Source organism: Phodopus roborovskii, unplaced genomic scaffold (assembly GCF_943737965.1).
Source record: "Phodopus roborovskii unplaced genomic scaffold, PHOROB, whole genome shotgun sequence".
NCBI classification, from domain to species: Eukaryota; Metazoa; Chordata; class Mammalia; order Rodentia; family Cricetidae; genus Phodopus; species Phodopus roborovskii.
Genome location: NW_026126409.1, coordinates 12025350 through 12040878, shown reverse-complemented (window position 1 = coordinate 12040878; position 15529 = coordinate 12025350). Strand labels below are relative to the sequence as shown.

Sequence of the window (15529 nt, the reverse complement as noted above, 5' to 3'; positions counted from 1 at the left end):
TGTCTCCCAGGCCACATGTGCCTCATCCTGCACACTTCAAGGCCCCAGACTCCAAGATGACCCCCATATCCATGGAGGTTCAGGTGTGGGTGTAGCCTACCAATGTCATCACACATCCAACCCAAAGGCTCTCTGGCTATGCCATTAGAGGCTTGTGTTTAGGAGCATGTCAGCCTCCTGACATGGCAACTCCTCACCCCATAGCCTGCCCCTTCACCTTTCTCTGTGACAGGGCCCAGGGACGGCAGGATGGATGCACCTGGGCTCCTACCAGATCTCCACGGGGGTTTGTCTGCATGTCCCTGAGGAGTGTTCCCTCACTGTGGTCACCCGCTGGGAACGAAGACAAGATTATCTATGACGAGCTTTGAATTTATGACATTAGACTGACCTGCTGTGAAAATCCGCAGAAGAACTGGTACAAAAACTGAGGGAAAATGAAGCAGACATTCTGAAAGACAAGTCGCGGCCGTTAGTTCAAGAGCATTCTGCAGAGATACATGGACTTGCCCAGAGCTCACAAAGCCACTATCAACACATGATGTTTCATATGGGGGATCGATCCAAGTGGGCTCAACATCCTACAAGACAGCTGAGTGGGGTTTGGAAATTCTTCTCTTCCCTGTGTGTTAACTGAAATGTACACACCGATAGTGTGGCTCTGGTGATCACAGACAGTGGGTGGGAGACACACAAGAGGGAAGGTGGGTGGTAACAGAGAGCTCAGCACCAAGGACCTGCCTGCATGGAAGAGACTGTTCAAAGGAACAAGAGGCTTGCCCTCAACGTCGCACAACTCTTCCTTCTGGCTCTACGTTAAACTCTGAGAAGGCTTAAGAACTGTCAGAAATCTTGTTACAGGAGCAACTTACTTCCTGATGGTCACTTCTTTTTTGCAGATAAATGGATCTAGAAACATTAAGTCACCTGGTGAAGGGCTCATGCCACTGAAACTGAGAGGAGATCTGCCTACCTTATAAAAGAAGTATTGCACAAGCTCAGATATCCTGATATAATAAAAATGCCCGTGAACAAGAAGCATCTTCTTCAAGTGCTTGAACTTGGGTATTGCATAGTCACTGTTCCTGGCAGCTTGGCGACCCTCCTTCCCGATAACGCCTAGAATGAAGGCAGAATAATGCTGGTAACCAGAGCCAGCTACGCCCAGAGACCACTGCCCAGTGGAGGCCCATGGTCCCCCTGCATGCTATGAAATAGCCTTTATCTACCTAAAGTGCAAACGAAAGTGGAGCAGCAGCAGCTTACCTATGCCCACGTGGGCCTCCAGGATCATGCTGACATCATTTGCACCATCACCAATCGCTAGGGTGATAGGATGCTCCTTTGAAAATTTGATTAGCTTGACAATCTGGAGAAGAAAGAAATGTGGAGTTTATCTTCTCTGTTTGGATTTCCATAGGGTCATTAACTTAGCAGAACCAACAGAGGCAGCAAGCTGGTGTACATCAGAGGGAAACTGTCTGCTTACAGCTCATTTACAGCTCTCAGGCTATTTCCTCCACAGAGCATCAAATCATTTCATAAAAACTAAGACATGATCAATGATAAAGGCAGGGAGAAAAGTTAGAGTAATGTTCAGTTATTGGAAAAGCCAGGGTCAATGCCAGCACTGTAGTCTGCAAGAAGGTGCTGCAACTCCATGTTACTTAGTATCAAAAAATTAAAAAAAAAAGGAACTGTTTTGATTTTCAAACCTGCCTGCCATGTTTAAAAATCAAATATGTCAACTCACTGCAATAAGTATTCTTCATGATTTCTCTTCCTTAATTTCCAAGTTGATTTCTTTCTAGACCTCCCCACATGCCCTGTGCTTATGTACAGTTCACTTCCCCATGCCTTGTACATAATGCACTTCCCCCATGCACCAGTGAATAATACATTCCTCCATGCACTGTGCTTGAGTACAGTTCACTTCCCCCATGCACCAGTGAATAATACATTCCTCCATGCACTGTGCTTGAGTACAGTTCACTTCCCCCATGCACCAGTGAATAATACATTCCTCCATGCACTGTGCTTGAGTACAGTTCACTTCCCCCATGCACTGTGCTTGAATATGAGACTGAGATGAAGGGAAACTACAGATTGCTTTTTTTTGTTTCAAGACAAGAAATGGACGCATATTATACATTTGAAAAAAATCAATTGAGAACCCAAAAATAGCACTGGAAATCCCAGGCTGTGATCAGGGAACAGGGAAACAATTACAGGATGTTTTCATGGAGTCAAACACAGAAGAAGGTAGCAAAAAAGCCATTGCCTGTTTTCTCTGAGAATTGTCCTGGGGACATTCTGGTTGTGTCTAGTGACAGAGGTTAATTGGGGCATCAAGCTGGCATTCGAAAGAGCACCTCCCTGAAACTGGCTTTCTGCATAATGTACTCCACCTTCATGGCTGGGTCACCTGGGATCGAGGAGGCATTCAGCCCCTGAAGCATGCTAAGTGAAGCTGGATCGCATCCAGGTTTATGGACACTGTAAAGATACCATGTTCATGTATGCATTCCACAATACCTTTGATGTATTTAAAAAGATAATTTGGGTATGTTCTCACAAGAACAGGGAGAGTACAGAGAATTGTCTGGAGTTAAAAGGGGGAAAGTCAAATCCTGACTGCCATGGGCACACAGAAGGTGCTTAGTGGATGCACACCCCAGGGGTAGATTCCCAAGGCACTATAGCACCTCTCTAAGAGGGGCCATCCACACCTGACCCTCAAGGAGAATCTAAGACTCAGGTGTGAAACTTCTACACCTCCCTAATTGTTTAGCAATCAGAGACAGTGAGACTTAAGAAAGGCTTTGTCCCCACGCCAAACACCTATGTCCCATCATAGGAGTAGTTTGTGACCTGTGCCTTCTGTAAGGGCGCCATGCGGCAGCACAGCACGGCACTGCAGTTCCTGCAGATCTCCAGGAAGAGCTCTCTGTAGTTGCCTGAGGAGCTCCCATCCTCTCGGGGCTTCATTATCAAGGACAGCGCAGCTCCATCGATGATCAAGCCATAGTCATGCATATCTGTGGAAAGTCTGTTAGAGCACACAGAAGGGAGAGGTCACTCAGACACGACTCTACAGAGAAGGATACCGTACACTGGATATCTGCATGGTGCCAATCCGTGGGATCAGGACACTTACAGATCTCCTTCCATCATATGATCTTTACAGATTTAGGGCCACCTCTTTGACTACACTGTAAAATCACATTTTAATGAAAACTTTTTGTGGCAGCAGCCACAGCCTCCTGCGAGTTTGTGTGTAAGTCTCATACTGGGACACCAAAGGTGGGCTTGGAAAGGCAGGTCTTCATTTCCGGTCTCCATGCCAGCCTCTTTCTACCTGTATGGCTAATATCTCCTGGGCTTTCTGCCCTGGTGACTTCCTGTTAGAACATGGTCAAAGTCTCCCTTTGCTGGGCTATAAAGATTTACTTTTTATCATTTTACATTGTGTGTAATTTGTGTGTAGGTCTGGGCACACACCCACTGAGACCAGCAGAGTCTGACCTCCCAGGAGCTAGAGTTTCAGGCAGTGGGGAGCTGCTTGATGCCAGTGCTGGGAATTAAACTTGGGCTGTCTGGAAGAGCAGTGCAAGCTCTTAACCACTGAGTTATTTCTGCAGGTCTCTTGGCTAGGCCTTAAAATGACAAAAACGCCCACAACCCCTAACTTTCGCAAGTTAACATGGAGAGATAATTTTATGCTCTTCTTAAAACATCCTAAAATCTGCATGCACCTGGAGGGCTGACTTGCTCTGTCAAACTCGTGTGCTCTAAGCCTGACTACCCAACTTTAACCCCCAGAACCCATAAGGCGGAAGAACAGAGCTTGTCCTCTAATCTCCAAATGTACACTGTGGCACATGCATACCGACATCCACACAAATAAAAACATAGAACAATGAATCTGAGTCAGACTCTGATGAGACTACCTTGGCATGACTCACCCAACACTGGTAAGGGGGGGGGCCCTTGTAAAATGTGTGAATAAACCGGTGTATACTCTTGCAAAGACCCAACCTCAGCAACAGTGCTGTCCCAGACAGACGGCCTCCATTATGTGAACTAGCTTCTGGCTTCTCTGGCAGCATCCCGAGGCGTCCACGATGGACCCAGGAGGCACAACAGCAGATGAAAACTTTACTCTGCCCGTCAGTTTGAAATTTCCTGCCCAGGCACCTCCTATGGAATGGCTTCCATGGTCACCCACATCTAAGTTACCCACAAGAACAACACCAGATGGGCACCAGCAGCCCATAGCGACCCAAGGTCCTACAAGGTGGGAGGAGTCGCCTACCCTGAGAAGGAGTCCCTGGTCAGGCTTCCACTGCAGCGCAGTACTGTCTTGCTGAGCTCGAACAGAACATCGTGCAGGCTCTGCTCCTCTAGCCTTTTGGTGGTCAGCTCCAGCAGCTGGGTACTCCTGCGGAACAGCTTGCAGGCATAGCAGGTGGCTGAGGCCGTCTCCATCTTGTCTCCAGTGAGCACCCAGACCTTGATGCCTGCCTTCTGCAGGGCCTCGATTGTATCAGCAGCTTTCTCCTGGAGCCTGGGAAGGTGGAGCCCAGACAGTGTGGCTTTAGACAGCATCTAAAGGCCACCGAACAAAGCACTTCAAGAAACACAAAGCCAAAAGATATTCAGCTATACTAACAATAGCACATGCAAGTGGCTGAGGTCTACATAAAGGACCAGGACCTGCTCCCAGAGTGCACACCATATGGCAATGATACAAACAGACACAGATGAGTCTTTAGGAAGGCTGTTCTGTGTCATGTCCCTTTGCTGAGCCTCATATCCTTCCACAATTCAATATCATTCCACTTGGGAGAAGACTCATTAAAACCAGAAACAAAGCGGAGAAATGGAATCGGGCAATAAGGTATTATCTTTCCTTTTGGTGCCATGTGTTCTAATGCTGCTACTTACCAAAGTGGAGTCCAGGCTCTAAGTATTATATACGATGCTGGTAATAACAACATTGGCCCCACAGCTAGCTAACATTTATCACTGGCTTAGCATGTGCCAGCACTTTGTGAAAGCTGGTATGACCTTTTACCTCTACATAACCCTGTGAATTCAGACAAGGCCCTAGGAGGACTCTCCTGGCCTGAAGTGTGTGTGGAGAGGCCATTATTATAGCTGCACGAATGAGGAAAGCCACCTCCAATCTCCTCGGTTTTCTGAAACAATAATAAGGGATCAGAGGCCTAGACAGGTAAGTTTACCAATGTACTGGCTCTAGGATTTAAAGAAGTTAACTTGTGATCAAATATTACTTTAACAGGATATCATATACATAACCCTAGGAGGATGCATGTTCTGTGTCACCTGGGCTACACAGTGAAACCCTGTCTAGAAAGAAAATTGTTTTACTGTCATTTATTCCTATGTGCTCCTGGGTGGCAACCTCCACATTCCATGGCCTAACTCCAGCCATGTCAGTCATGTCAGCTGCCCACAGGGGCTTCATGGAAAGCCACTCAAAAGTGCTCTCCCCAAGCAGCCTCCCTTCCTACACCACCACCCACCACCCTCGGCCACTACGATGGTTCCTTCATCTTGTAACTGGGGATTCAGAAGAGTTCTCACAATTTTATCAGCTTTAACTACTGTGTGTGTGTGTGTGTGTGTGTGTGTGTTTTTTTTAAACGATAGTTCACTACCTTCGACAAACAATGACATATATGTCAAAGATATTAAAATCTAAAAAGTCAAGCTATGTTCAGAACAGCCAGCAGCAATTGGGAAAATAACTACTAGTTCCTCTTTAAGGTATGAAATGAAAATGTATCTTCCATGTGTAATGTGATGTGAAGATGTTACTTTCACTATTCAGGCATTCTATGTATGGTCAGTAACATTATCACCCAGCGAGGGTTTCCTGGGTCGTCACTCTATGTGCAGGAAAACAGGTGAACCTTGTCCTCAGGAAGAACACACTGGCACTGCCCATCCCATTCTCACAGCCATCTCTCATTTGTGACTGTGGACACGTGTGCCAACTGCCCTCTACCCCTCTCACAGCCTGTCCCCTTTTGTGACTGCAGATGTGTACTCTCTGTCTACCCCACTCTCACGGCCCGCTCCCATTTGTAAATGAACAGACACTTGTGGCAGCATTACCGGTCTTCGACAGCTGTAGCACCAAGCAGAATCAGGTCCTTCTCGATCTGCTCATAGGCTTCTGCTAACTTCTTCTCCCGATCTTGAAGCGCCACTTTGGCAGCCTGCAGCAGTTTGCAAACATCTTCATATTCTTCTGGCTTGAGCCGCTTGTAGGCAACACACAGGGTTCGCAGCCCCTCCTGTGGATCACAAGTCAGTATTTAATGTGAATCCAGCATCACCTGCTGAATGTATTTTCTCAGGCCTTCCTCAAACCCATCTTTGAAGACCCAGCCACCCTCAAGAGATTACTGAATTACATAAAGTATGGACAATTGTATACATGACAGAACTGTAACATATGATACCTGGACCAGGCCACTACACCCAAACACAGACTTTTTTCTTCATGTAAACAGAGAGTTCAGAAGATAATTTGTAATGTTGGGGTAATGGTGTTTCCAAAGCTGGGAGCTTGTCAGAATTTAACTGTGGTGAATACCAAGGAAGACTGAAGGGGATTCACCCACACACTGGGTTCATGGGAAATGGAAACAGGCCTGAAGGATGTGAGGCTCTGACACACGTGGGGAAGGTTCGATGCAGCTATCAAGGCCACGTGGGCTGCCACTGTGTGTCACTCTTGCCAGGACACACCAAACTGTCCTGGGTGATTGCTCCTGGGGTGGTTCCCTTGGGCGGCTCTTGCCCTTTCACCTTGATTCCATAAACAACAGTGTGACACTCACAGGCACTCACAAGCACTGCAAATTCCAGATTTTAGCTTTTTAAAACCATTTCCTGTAATGTGTGTCATCACTTCTCACAGCTCTTCAGACTTCCTCCTAACTTGTATGGACAGTTCTCATCAACCCTCATAAGGGAGGGAGGGGCACAGGGGCAAAACACTCTGCTTTGATCACGAGTCTGAAGACCCATCAGACAAGGAAGGCTCTAAGGACAATAAAGTGTCCAGGATGGCGCATGCTGTGGGCAGTGAGCAAGGCTTTCAGAAAGGAGGAGGCCTCTGCGTGTGGTGACACAAGGTGGAGGTGCTTTCCCCCAAGCCTCTTGCTAAGCATGAGTAAAGTCCTGTGTGAAATACTAGCAATCTGTACAAGACACACCTGGAGTCCACTATAAAGCGCTGCCTCTTTATAATGCACATAAAGTAGGTGTCGGCAGCACACTAGCAAACTGAATCCAACAGCTACCAAAGGACTGCATGCCATGATTGAGTGGGAGCCAGACTGATCCACATAGGAAATGGGCCAATGAAACGTGATGTTGCCAGGATGAGACCCATGTGAAGATCTGGACTGACGCAGGGAAATATCAGAAATATCCAAAAACCGCAGAAAAAAACACAGAGCTGTCTTCACGGTGGTTCCCCAAGAACTGCTCTAAGATGAGAGGGCAGGGAGTCTCTCACCTTTCAGGGAGTCTCTCACCTTTCCACTTCTGCCGAACAAATTCTGTAAGAGCAACCCAGCACTGGAGGGTGGCCCAAGTAGGGAAGGTGCCTTTCTGAAGACTGCACATGCAGATGGCCAGCTCCACAGCCAGAAAACCATAAAGAGCGTACACCCCTCCTCTCAGGAAACGCCAGAGCTACTACATGAATGCAGCGATAGCACACCTGTGACATGAGCACAGACATGCCAGCTGCACCTGTCTCACATGCTCCCAACACTCACCTTGGGAACATTCCTACCCATAATTACACTAGAAGGAAAACATTCAGGAATGAGTCTGTTCACGGAGGAAAAGACTCACAGACTGAAAACTATGAAACTGGAGAAATCACAGAAGAGTCGATTACAGAAACACGCCTGTTTCCATGGCGTGGAAGAGGCCATGTTCTTAAGACAATAACATTACTCAAAGCCATTGGAGTCTTGTGATCCTATGGAACCCTGGATGGCAATCTCTGCATGAACTCGGAATTTCAGGGTATTCAGAGAGCATAAGGGTTTAGATAAGAATAAAGTTGGGCATGCATATACTTTGTTTCCAAAACTTGCTAGCACATAACAGTAGAAAAAAACTGCAAAACAGTCCAGAACTGGTGTGGAGAGAAAGAGGGGAGGGAAGAGGAAGGGAGGGAGGGAGGGAGGAATCAGAGAGAGAAAGAGAGGAGTAGAATAGAATTGAGACCCAGAAACAAATCCTGGGAACATCTGGCTAGATGATTTAACAAGAGGAACAAGCTCACTCAACAGGGATAAAACAGCCCCTTCAACAATGATGCTCAAAATCAACTCTCAAAAAACAAGACAGACCCCTTTGCCTATCACCACACATAAAATAAGATCGATGTCTTAAACTTAAAAGCGTAATGTATAAAGTTCTTAGAAAAATACAGGATAAAGTCTTCATAATGTTGTATTTGGCAGCAGTTTCTTAATTATGATTCTCAAAACAGGCAACTAAGAAGAAATGGGCCACTGGATTTGAAGGCAACATTGGTCCTGTCTGCACTACCCACGCCATCTTTACTTGTGTAGAGCTTTACTTGTTTAAATCATGTTACAAATGTGGGGCCCGCAGGCCCCTCAGTACACTGCCTGAATAACTCCTGGCTGGGGCGTGGGCTGGAGAGCTCACTTTCCTGCAGCTATAGAATTTTACCAAGAGATATGGTCAAGCTCCTCAGAAGCAGCTTGTTCCTTCATGTTGTCCGGTGGATTTGGAGCAGGGCTCTGCCTGGACCCACAGTTCACACTGGCGCTCAGTCTCAAATGTCCATCCACAGGTGAACAAATGAATAAGCACAAACTGGGTGGCTCAGTGAGAAAAGGGACACCATGCTGTAGTGTACACAGATGTGGATGAAATCACAGAACAGTTGTGAGTGGTGAGCGATGGCAAACAGTGATGCTGATGGGCAAGCTGACAAAGTAGGCAAACGAAGGTCCAAGTATGGACTGTGTCAGTGCTCATTAACACCAAGTGTGTCCAGTGGCTCTCCTGGAGGTGACCCTTGGCAGAAGGGGTCAGAATTCCCAATGTGCCCACTTGAAATGACAGTTAATCCCAGGGCCTCAAGAAGTTTGTTTGTCCTAATAATAAGTTCAGTGTAGCCAGCACATGCCTTCTGTAGCACCAGATGGGGACTTTCTTTGAGGGAATGTGATAGTGCTGTATCTGGAATGTCTATCTAGAACAGACTTTGCAGACCGTGGCAGAAAGCTATCTAATTCAGGCATGGGGTCTCTCTGGCTCCTCAGTCCTGGGAGGCACAGCTGAGAGGATTTGAGCTGCCTCAGCAGGAGGACAGTTATGACATAAGTGGAATGACAATCTCTCGCTACTGGTTGGCAGAAGACAGGAAAGCCAAGGGACCTCTGTCATCACAAAGCACAGTGGCTGAATGAAGAGTCTGTGGGAGGGCATGGGGACAGAACAGGGCAGCATCTTACCACTGCATTGCGCTCGACTCTGGACCGGACCTGGTCCACTTTGCCTTCTATCACTCGGGGAAATATGGAAGAATCTGCTCCTTTGCAAAACAGATAGATTTCTCCTGGAAGATGAGGGGGAACAATGTGGGATTTAATTATTACATGGGGTGACAAACTTACTTTTCAGTTTGTTTTTAATGAGAACAAGTGACACCAGTATGGAAACTATTTTCAATTTTAAGGACCAGTTAACACATTAAGATCTGAAAGAAGTACAACCCATGGAAGATGCCAGAGCCCATTTTATTCCTATAGCTTGGAGCTCGGATAGTCAGGAGCCATGAACAATGAGGGCTCTGGGTGCTCATATGCCCTGGGACTGGGGTTGGGCAGGCAGAGAATACCATAACAGAACAAAGAGTGTGCTGCTGACCTAAAAGGAGTGTTCAAACTTCATGAGATACCAGAAGGCAAGTGTCTAATTCCTCCCCAAAGTGGGTCTTCCTTTTTATCACAAAGCTTCATGGGAAACTGTCTTCTATACCTCTAGTTTTGTCATCAGAACCCGAGCACCTTTGTGCTGGCTCTGCACGCTCCTTTCTCAGCATGAAAGGACTTTCTCCCTCCAGGTGAGAGATACTAACAGAAAGCATAGAAGTAGCCAAGGAGCAGAGAAACCAGCTCTGATGCAACGGGCCCCGCCCAGCTGCTCTGTAATCAGTGTCAGGCCTGACCAACCCTCAGCTGCCCTACTCTGTGAAGCACTCCCAGGCCCGCCCTACTCAGCCACCCTGCTCAGCAATAATGAAATCTCAGGCTGCAGTACTATGCTGAACAGGGCATTTGGGTGTAGCTATAGAAGCATCACAGTAAGCCATGTGTGGTGGTGTACATGTTTAATCCCAGTAGGCAGAGACAGGCAGGTCCCTAAGTTTGAGGCCAGCCTTGTCTATAGAGTGGGTTCCAGGGCAGCCTGGGCTATATAGAGAAACCCTGACTCAAAAAATCAATAGCAACAACAATTAAAAAAGAAAAAGAATTACTACTGTGCATTCCAATGGCAGCAGGCTACAGAAGGCACATGATGGTGCTCATGTTCCTACCCAGGAAGGTATAATACCCAGGTGCCTTGTGGGACAGCCTCCTACGCCCCTAACCTTGAGTGTGCTGGCAAGTGTGTGGAGGGTAAACCCTGAGGTCTCAAGAGGCTGGTGGTGACTGGCTTAGTCAACTATCCAGGGTGGGAGGAAGGAGACACACTTCTGGGCTCACCACTGGAATCAAATCCCAAGGCACAGCTATTTGACAGGCACCCACTCGACCCATTTCCAAACCCTAGGAAGTATTAGTGTGGGGGTGCATAAGCAGGGAAAACACTGCCAACAGAGACATGACTGTTGTCCAGTCATAGTCTCCTGAAAGATACTTATGGGGCCTCCAGGAGGGGCAGCCCACACTAGGCAGGAGAAACTGTGGGTAGCTCAGTGTGGATGCTGTGGCTACCTGAGAGCAACCAGGAAGGCATTCCAGGGCCTCAGTGAGAGACCCATGGAGGGGCTGCCACTTCTCACCATGATCCAGGAAGGGAAACACAGCTGGGCAAGTAGCCTATGGGTGGTAAGGAGATGAAGATGCAATCTGGGGATACATCACAGTCTATGCTGGTCAAAGGCTAGGAGAGCAGTGCTAACTGGACCTCTGACACCAGAGCTATGTGGCTATAAGCAGAGCTGGGGGCATCTAGCCCAGTGTGAGGGCAGGGAGAGGATGAGGCACATATCTACTTCTGTGGGAATTCCTCTGGGGAGGATAACAAGAACTAACTCATAAGGCCTTCTAGAAAAGATGCTGACAGGGAAGGAAGGACAGCCACAAAGCTACATGGCGGGGAGGTGGCAAGTGCCAACCCACAGAGATCACATGCCAAGGTCAAAGAGAACTAGTCAAGGGGTCCCATTGCACCCACTCCTTCACCATCTAACACTTTAACCACAAGCCACAATGTGCTACTCCCAAATAAAGAGCCATTGTCATAGTAACCAGCCAGCCAAAGAAATCCACTATAATTAGTATTCTGAATTTTAGTACAGAAATATCTGCAAACTCATACTATACATACTTAAATACAGTTAAAAACATGTGCTGGTTTTTAGGTGTGTGCAGCACAGTGGTAGGACATTCATAGATGACATAAATGTGTCTGTAGGAGGCTTAGTTAGTACCCATTTCTTTCCAGAGTTGTTATTATAGAAGAGTTTACCTACGCCTTTAAAAACGGGATAAATGGGGAGGGCGAGATAGCTCAGGTGATAATCTGCCTTGCAAGCATGATGGCCAGGTTCAATTCCCTGAGCCCATGTAAAAATGTTAGGTATGGTAGTATGCATTTGCAATGTCAGTGCTAGGGGCCAGGAACAGAAGGATTCCTAGGGTTTGCTAGCCAGTCAGTCAGTCAGTCAGTCCATCCTACCTAGTGAGATCCAAGCCAGTGAGAGATCCTGTCTAAGTTCTAAATAAGTAGGGGGCAATGCCTGAGGAACGACACCCCATGTTGTTCTGTGGCCTACACACAAACCCTCGAATGAATGTACATACATATACATGCTCTATACACACATACACAGATGTGGAATAAATACTTCATATGTTCCAAACACTTAGATATCCTAAAGAATTACCCATCAGAATAAAACCACCACTATGTGACGTTAGGAGAAATCTCACCTGTAGCAGATTTTACAATCACACTCATTCTTCTCCGCACAGAGTCAAAACTCAGAACTTCTAACAGTTCAAACCTGAAACAAACACGTGGGATGCAGTTTATTCTCTCCTGCCAAGTAGGTGCCGAGCTTGAGTGACTAACAAATTACCTTCCCAGCAGCAAGGGGGCACTCCCTGCACCCTACCCAATCTGTGTGGACCCCCCACCCCCAACGCACAGAATGCCCAGCTGCAGCCTTGTGTTGGGAATCAGTGATAAGAGGCTTTGGCCCCTCTCAGAAGGGTCATAATATCTATGTCTCATTTGGAATATGGAAGGAGCATGCAACCCTCATGCCAAGTTTGAAAACCTCTCCGGGGTTTCAGAGCTGCAGCTGCCATTGAGCTCAATGGTCAGCTCGGACAGACCCTAAAACATTGCATTGTGCACACCTGCCTCTCACATAGCCCTGGGCACCTCACTTCTAGGAATGGAACTTTGTTCTTTTCCAGGGACACACTTCATGCAGACAGCTCCTCACCTCTCAACGTCATTCTCCCTGTTCAGTATTTCCATGTAATTGTCCTTCAGTCTCAGGTAAGTGAAACCAAGCCTGCAGCAGAGAGAAGGCAAGCCCAGTGCTGAATCTGAGAGCCAGGCAGGCCTCCTCCTTGGAGTCTTCATTTTACACTAAGGCCATCTTTCTCACAGAGAAAAGTACTTTCAGTAAGACAGGTTGTTTGGTGGATTATAAACCAGGACACAGGGATTCAGATTTATTTACAACTTCAGAAAATGACCCAGCAGTCTGCGCCCTACAGGGAAGAGATGCACTCTATGGATGCTGGTGGCTTGTGGAAAGACAGCACCAGGAGTTAAGGATGCATTTCTTACTTCTAGCCATGTTTCACTGATTAGTGGGCTTCAATATTAAGAGAAGCCTCAGAGGCTACCTGCCAAGGTGCCAATGGTCACAAAAGTACCTGAACCCTAGAGCAAATGTCAAGAGTGGCTGGCAGGGAGACTTTGCCCCCCATGGGATGATGAATATGGCCACTGCAGGAGAGTTTCTGCCCTCTCATCCTCTCTCCACGCTGCCACCATTCTGGGAACAGCAAGAAACCTCTGAGATGCCTTGACCCTGACCTGCCAGCCCCCAAACTGTGAGAAATACATTCTGAGCTTTTTTATTTTTTTTTCTGTTTTATATGTTCTAAATTATGCAGCCCTCGGTCAACCTGGTTATCTGACAGGAGATAGGCCCAAACTGGCCATCTGCAGTGATATTGTCCCACACTCCTGCCAGGAGAGTGAAGTAGGTCTGGCCTTGAGCAGCTTACCAAAAGATGGGAGAGAATACCATCCTATCCTGCACCAGCTGTCACAGTAGGCAGGTGCTAGGCATATGGATGATGGTGGCCACCTTCTCTGGTGGGAGCTGGCTGTAGCTGAGAGAAAGATACCCTGGGAAGAGAAGAGCTACAGGGAAGGTGGGACAGCCTGACCTGACTTTCCTGCGTGCAGCAGCCATGGCTTCTCCCTATAAATCAATTGTTCTCAACCTTCCTGATACAGTTCCTCATGTTGTGGTGAACCCCAACCATAAACGTATCTCATTGCCACTTCAAAAGTATAATTTTGCTACTGTTATGAATCATAATATAAATATCTGATATGCAATAAGAGGTTGTGATCCACAGGTTGAGAACCACTGATATAAATGCTTCCAAACTTAGCCTCAAGGGCCTTAAAGTTTTTTGTATTTTTTTTTTGTTGTTTTTAAATTTAATTTTGTTTTGGTGTGTGTGTGTGTGTGTGTGTGTGTGTGTGTGTGTGTGTGTGTGTGTGTGTGTATGTGTATTGGGGTGGTTTGGACACATAGTGAGGGCATTATCATTCACACATCTTTGCCACTACCTAAATTGTACAGGAAAAGCAGATTTGTTGAGGCATAAAAACGTTCTCTCGCTGGTATCAGTCTCTGAAGGCTACACACATTTGTTAGTAGCAGCAGAGGGGACACTGGGAGTTTACTATTCCAGAAGAATTGTGAGTTGAGCCTGAGTGATATCCATGACTTGAAATTGTGTCCCATGTCTGGAGTGTTTTTCTGCATGTCTGTTTAACATGACATACCTCACACAACAGAAAGAACTCCAGGAAGACTCCTGGGTCAGTGTAAATGTCCCAGATGGAAAGACCCCCACACAAAGAAAGAGCAGTAAAGGGCAGAGCTTTACATCCAGCTGCTAGCTCTCCAGTTCAGGTGACAGGGAGAGCTACAGGAAGCTGGCCTTGGCATCTTAGGATCAAAGGGAAGGTCTGGGCCCGGGGCTCTGCCTAGACAGCTATAAGCACAGAAAACACAATAGCAAGGGCTTGTGTCGATGGCTTGGAAATTTGTCTCCACAAACAGTGCCAATGACCTGAGGTCACAGAGGTCACAACACAGGGTTTCCTAGCATGACTCATGAGCTGGGCTGCAGACCCAACACTCTGTGAGACCAGCAGCCTGACTCACCTCTGCACACCTTCAACCAGTGCAACCTCATCAGGCGAGGAAGATATGTACACACAGGACTTTGAGTCTGGAGATTTCCGGGGACCATCTACATCATCCCCGTGATCATCATCCTTCACCTGGACGGTGTGGCACAGGCAGATAGCCCTGAAAAACAGCTCCTCCCGCTCCTGTGGAGACAGTTGGGGAAACCTTGACACCTCTGCCTGTGGCGGGAGAATGTGGATGGGACAACAGACTGGACAGGCCCACAGAGCAGAGCCTAAGACTTCCTGGGGTTTGTCTCAGTGGCTACAAAAGAGAATCATGTGTGACTGCTTCATGCTCCAGAGCTGCTATGGTAACTACTGTAAGTATTAACAGTCAATGAAGAATGAAAGGCCTTTTGCTCACAGTGACACTCCAAGGAAACGGGAAGGTATGGCTATAAGCACACTCAAGAATGGCCATGTCACAGTGAGAAAAATGTCACCTATGTCATTGGCACAATCATTCCCAAACACATTACTCTCCAGTTCCTGGCCACAGTGGCAGTCTGCTCCCGCAAAGGATGCTGCACTCCACATGAGTTAACCTCAGCTGTGTGCCTGCAGCCTGCAGCCCAATCCTAACACAGCCCTGGAGGCAAAAGCTAGGAGCCCCATGCTGAAATGAAGCGATGTGAGTGAGATCACCAGAGGCTGACCCAGATCTGAGCTCAGCTACTTCAGTGCTGGCTATGTCCCGTAGTCATTTTGAAGATCCCCGAGGTCCTAAGTAGATGGGCAGCACAGT

The 15529-nt window shown here is 47.2% G+C and overlaps 1 protein-coding gene across 1 annotated transcript in view; it reads right to left on the bottom strand.

The window, feature by feature from the left end:
* Atp11a (ATPase phospholipid transporting 11A) overlaps positions 1-15529 on the bottom strand; it is a 105535-nt gene that overhangs the window by 20052 nt on the left and 69954 nt on the right. The window contains 10 exon segments of the mRNA XM_051182000.1: positions 392-451; positions 974-1119; positions 1267-1369; positions 2872-3049; positions 4316-4567; positions 6145-6326; positions 9549-9652; positions 12255-12328; positions 12776-12847; positions 14756-14925. Coding sequence (XP_051037957.1) covers positions 392-451; positions 974-1119; positions 1267-1369; positions 2872-3049; positions 4316-4567; positions 6145-6326; positions 9549-9652; positions 12255-12328; positions 12776-12847; positions 14756-14925 — 1341 coding nt within the window.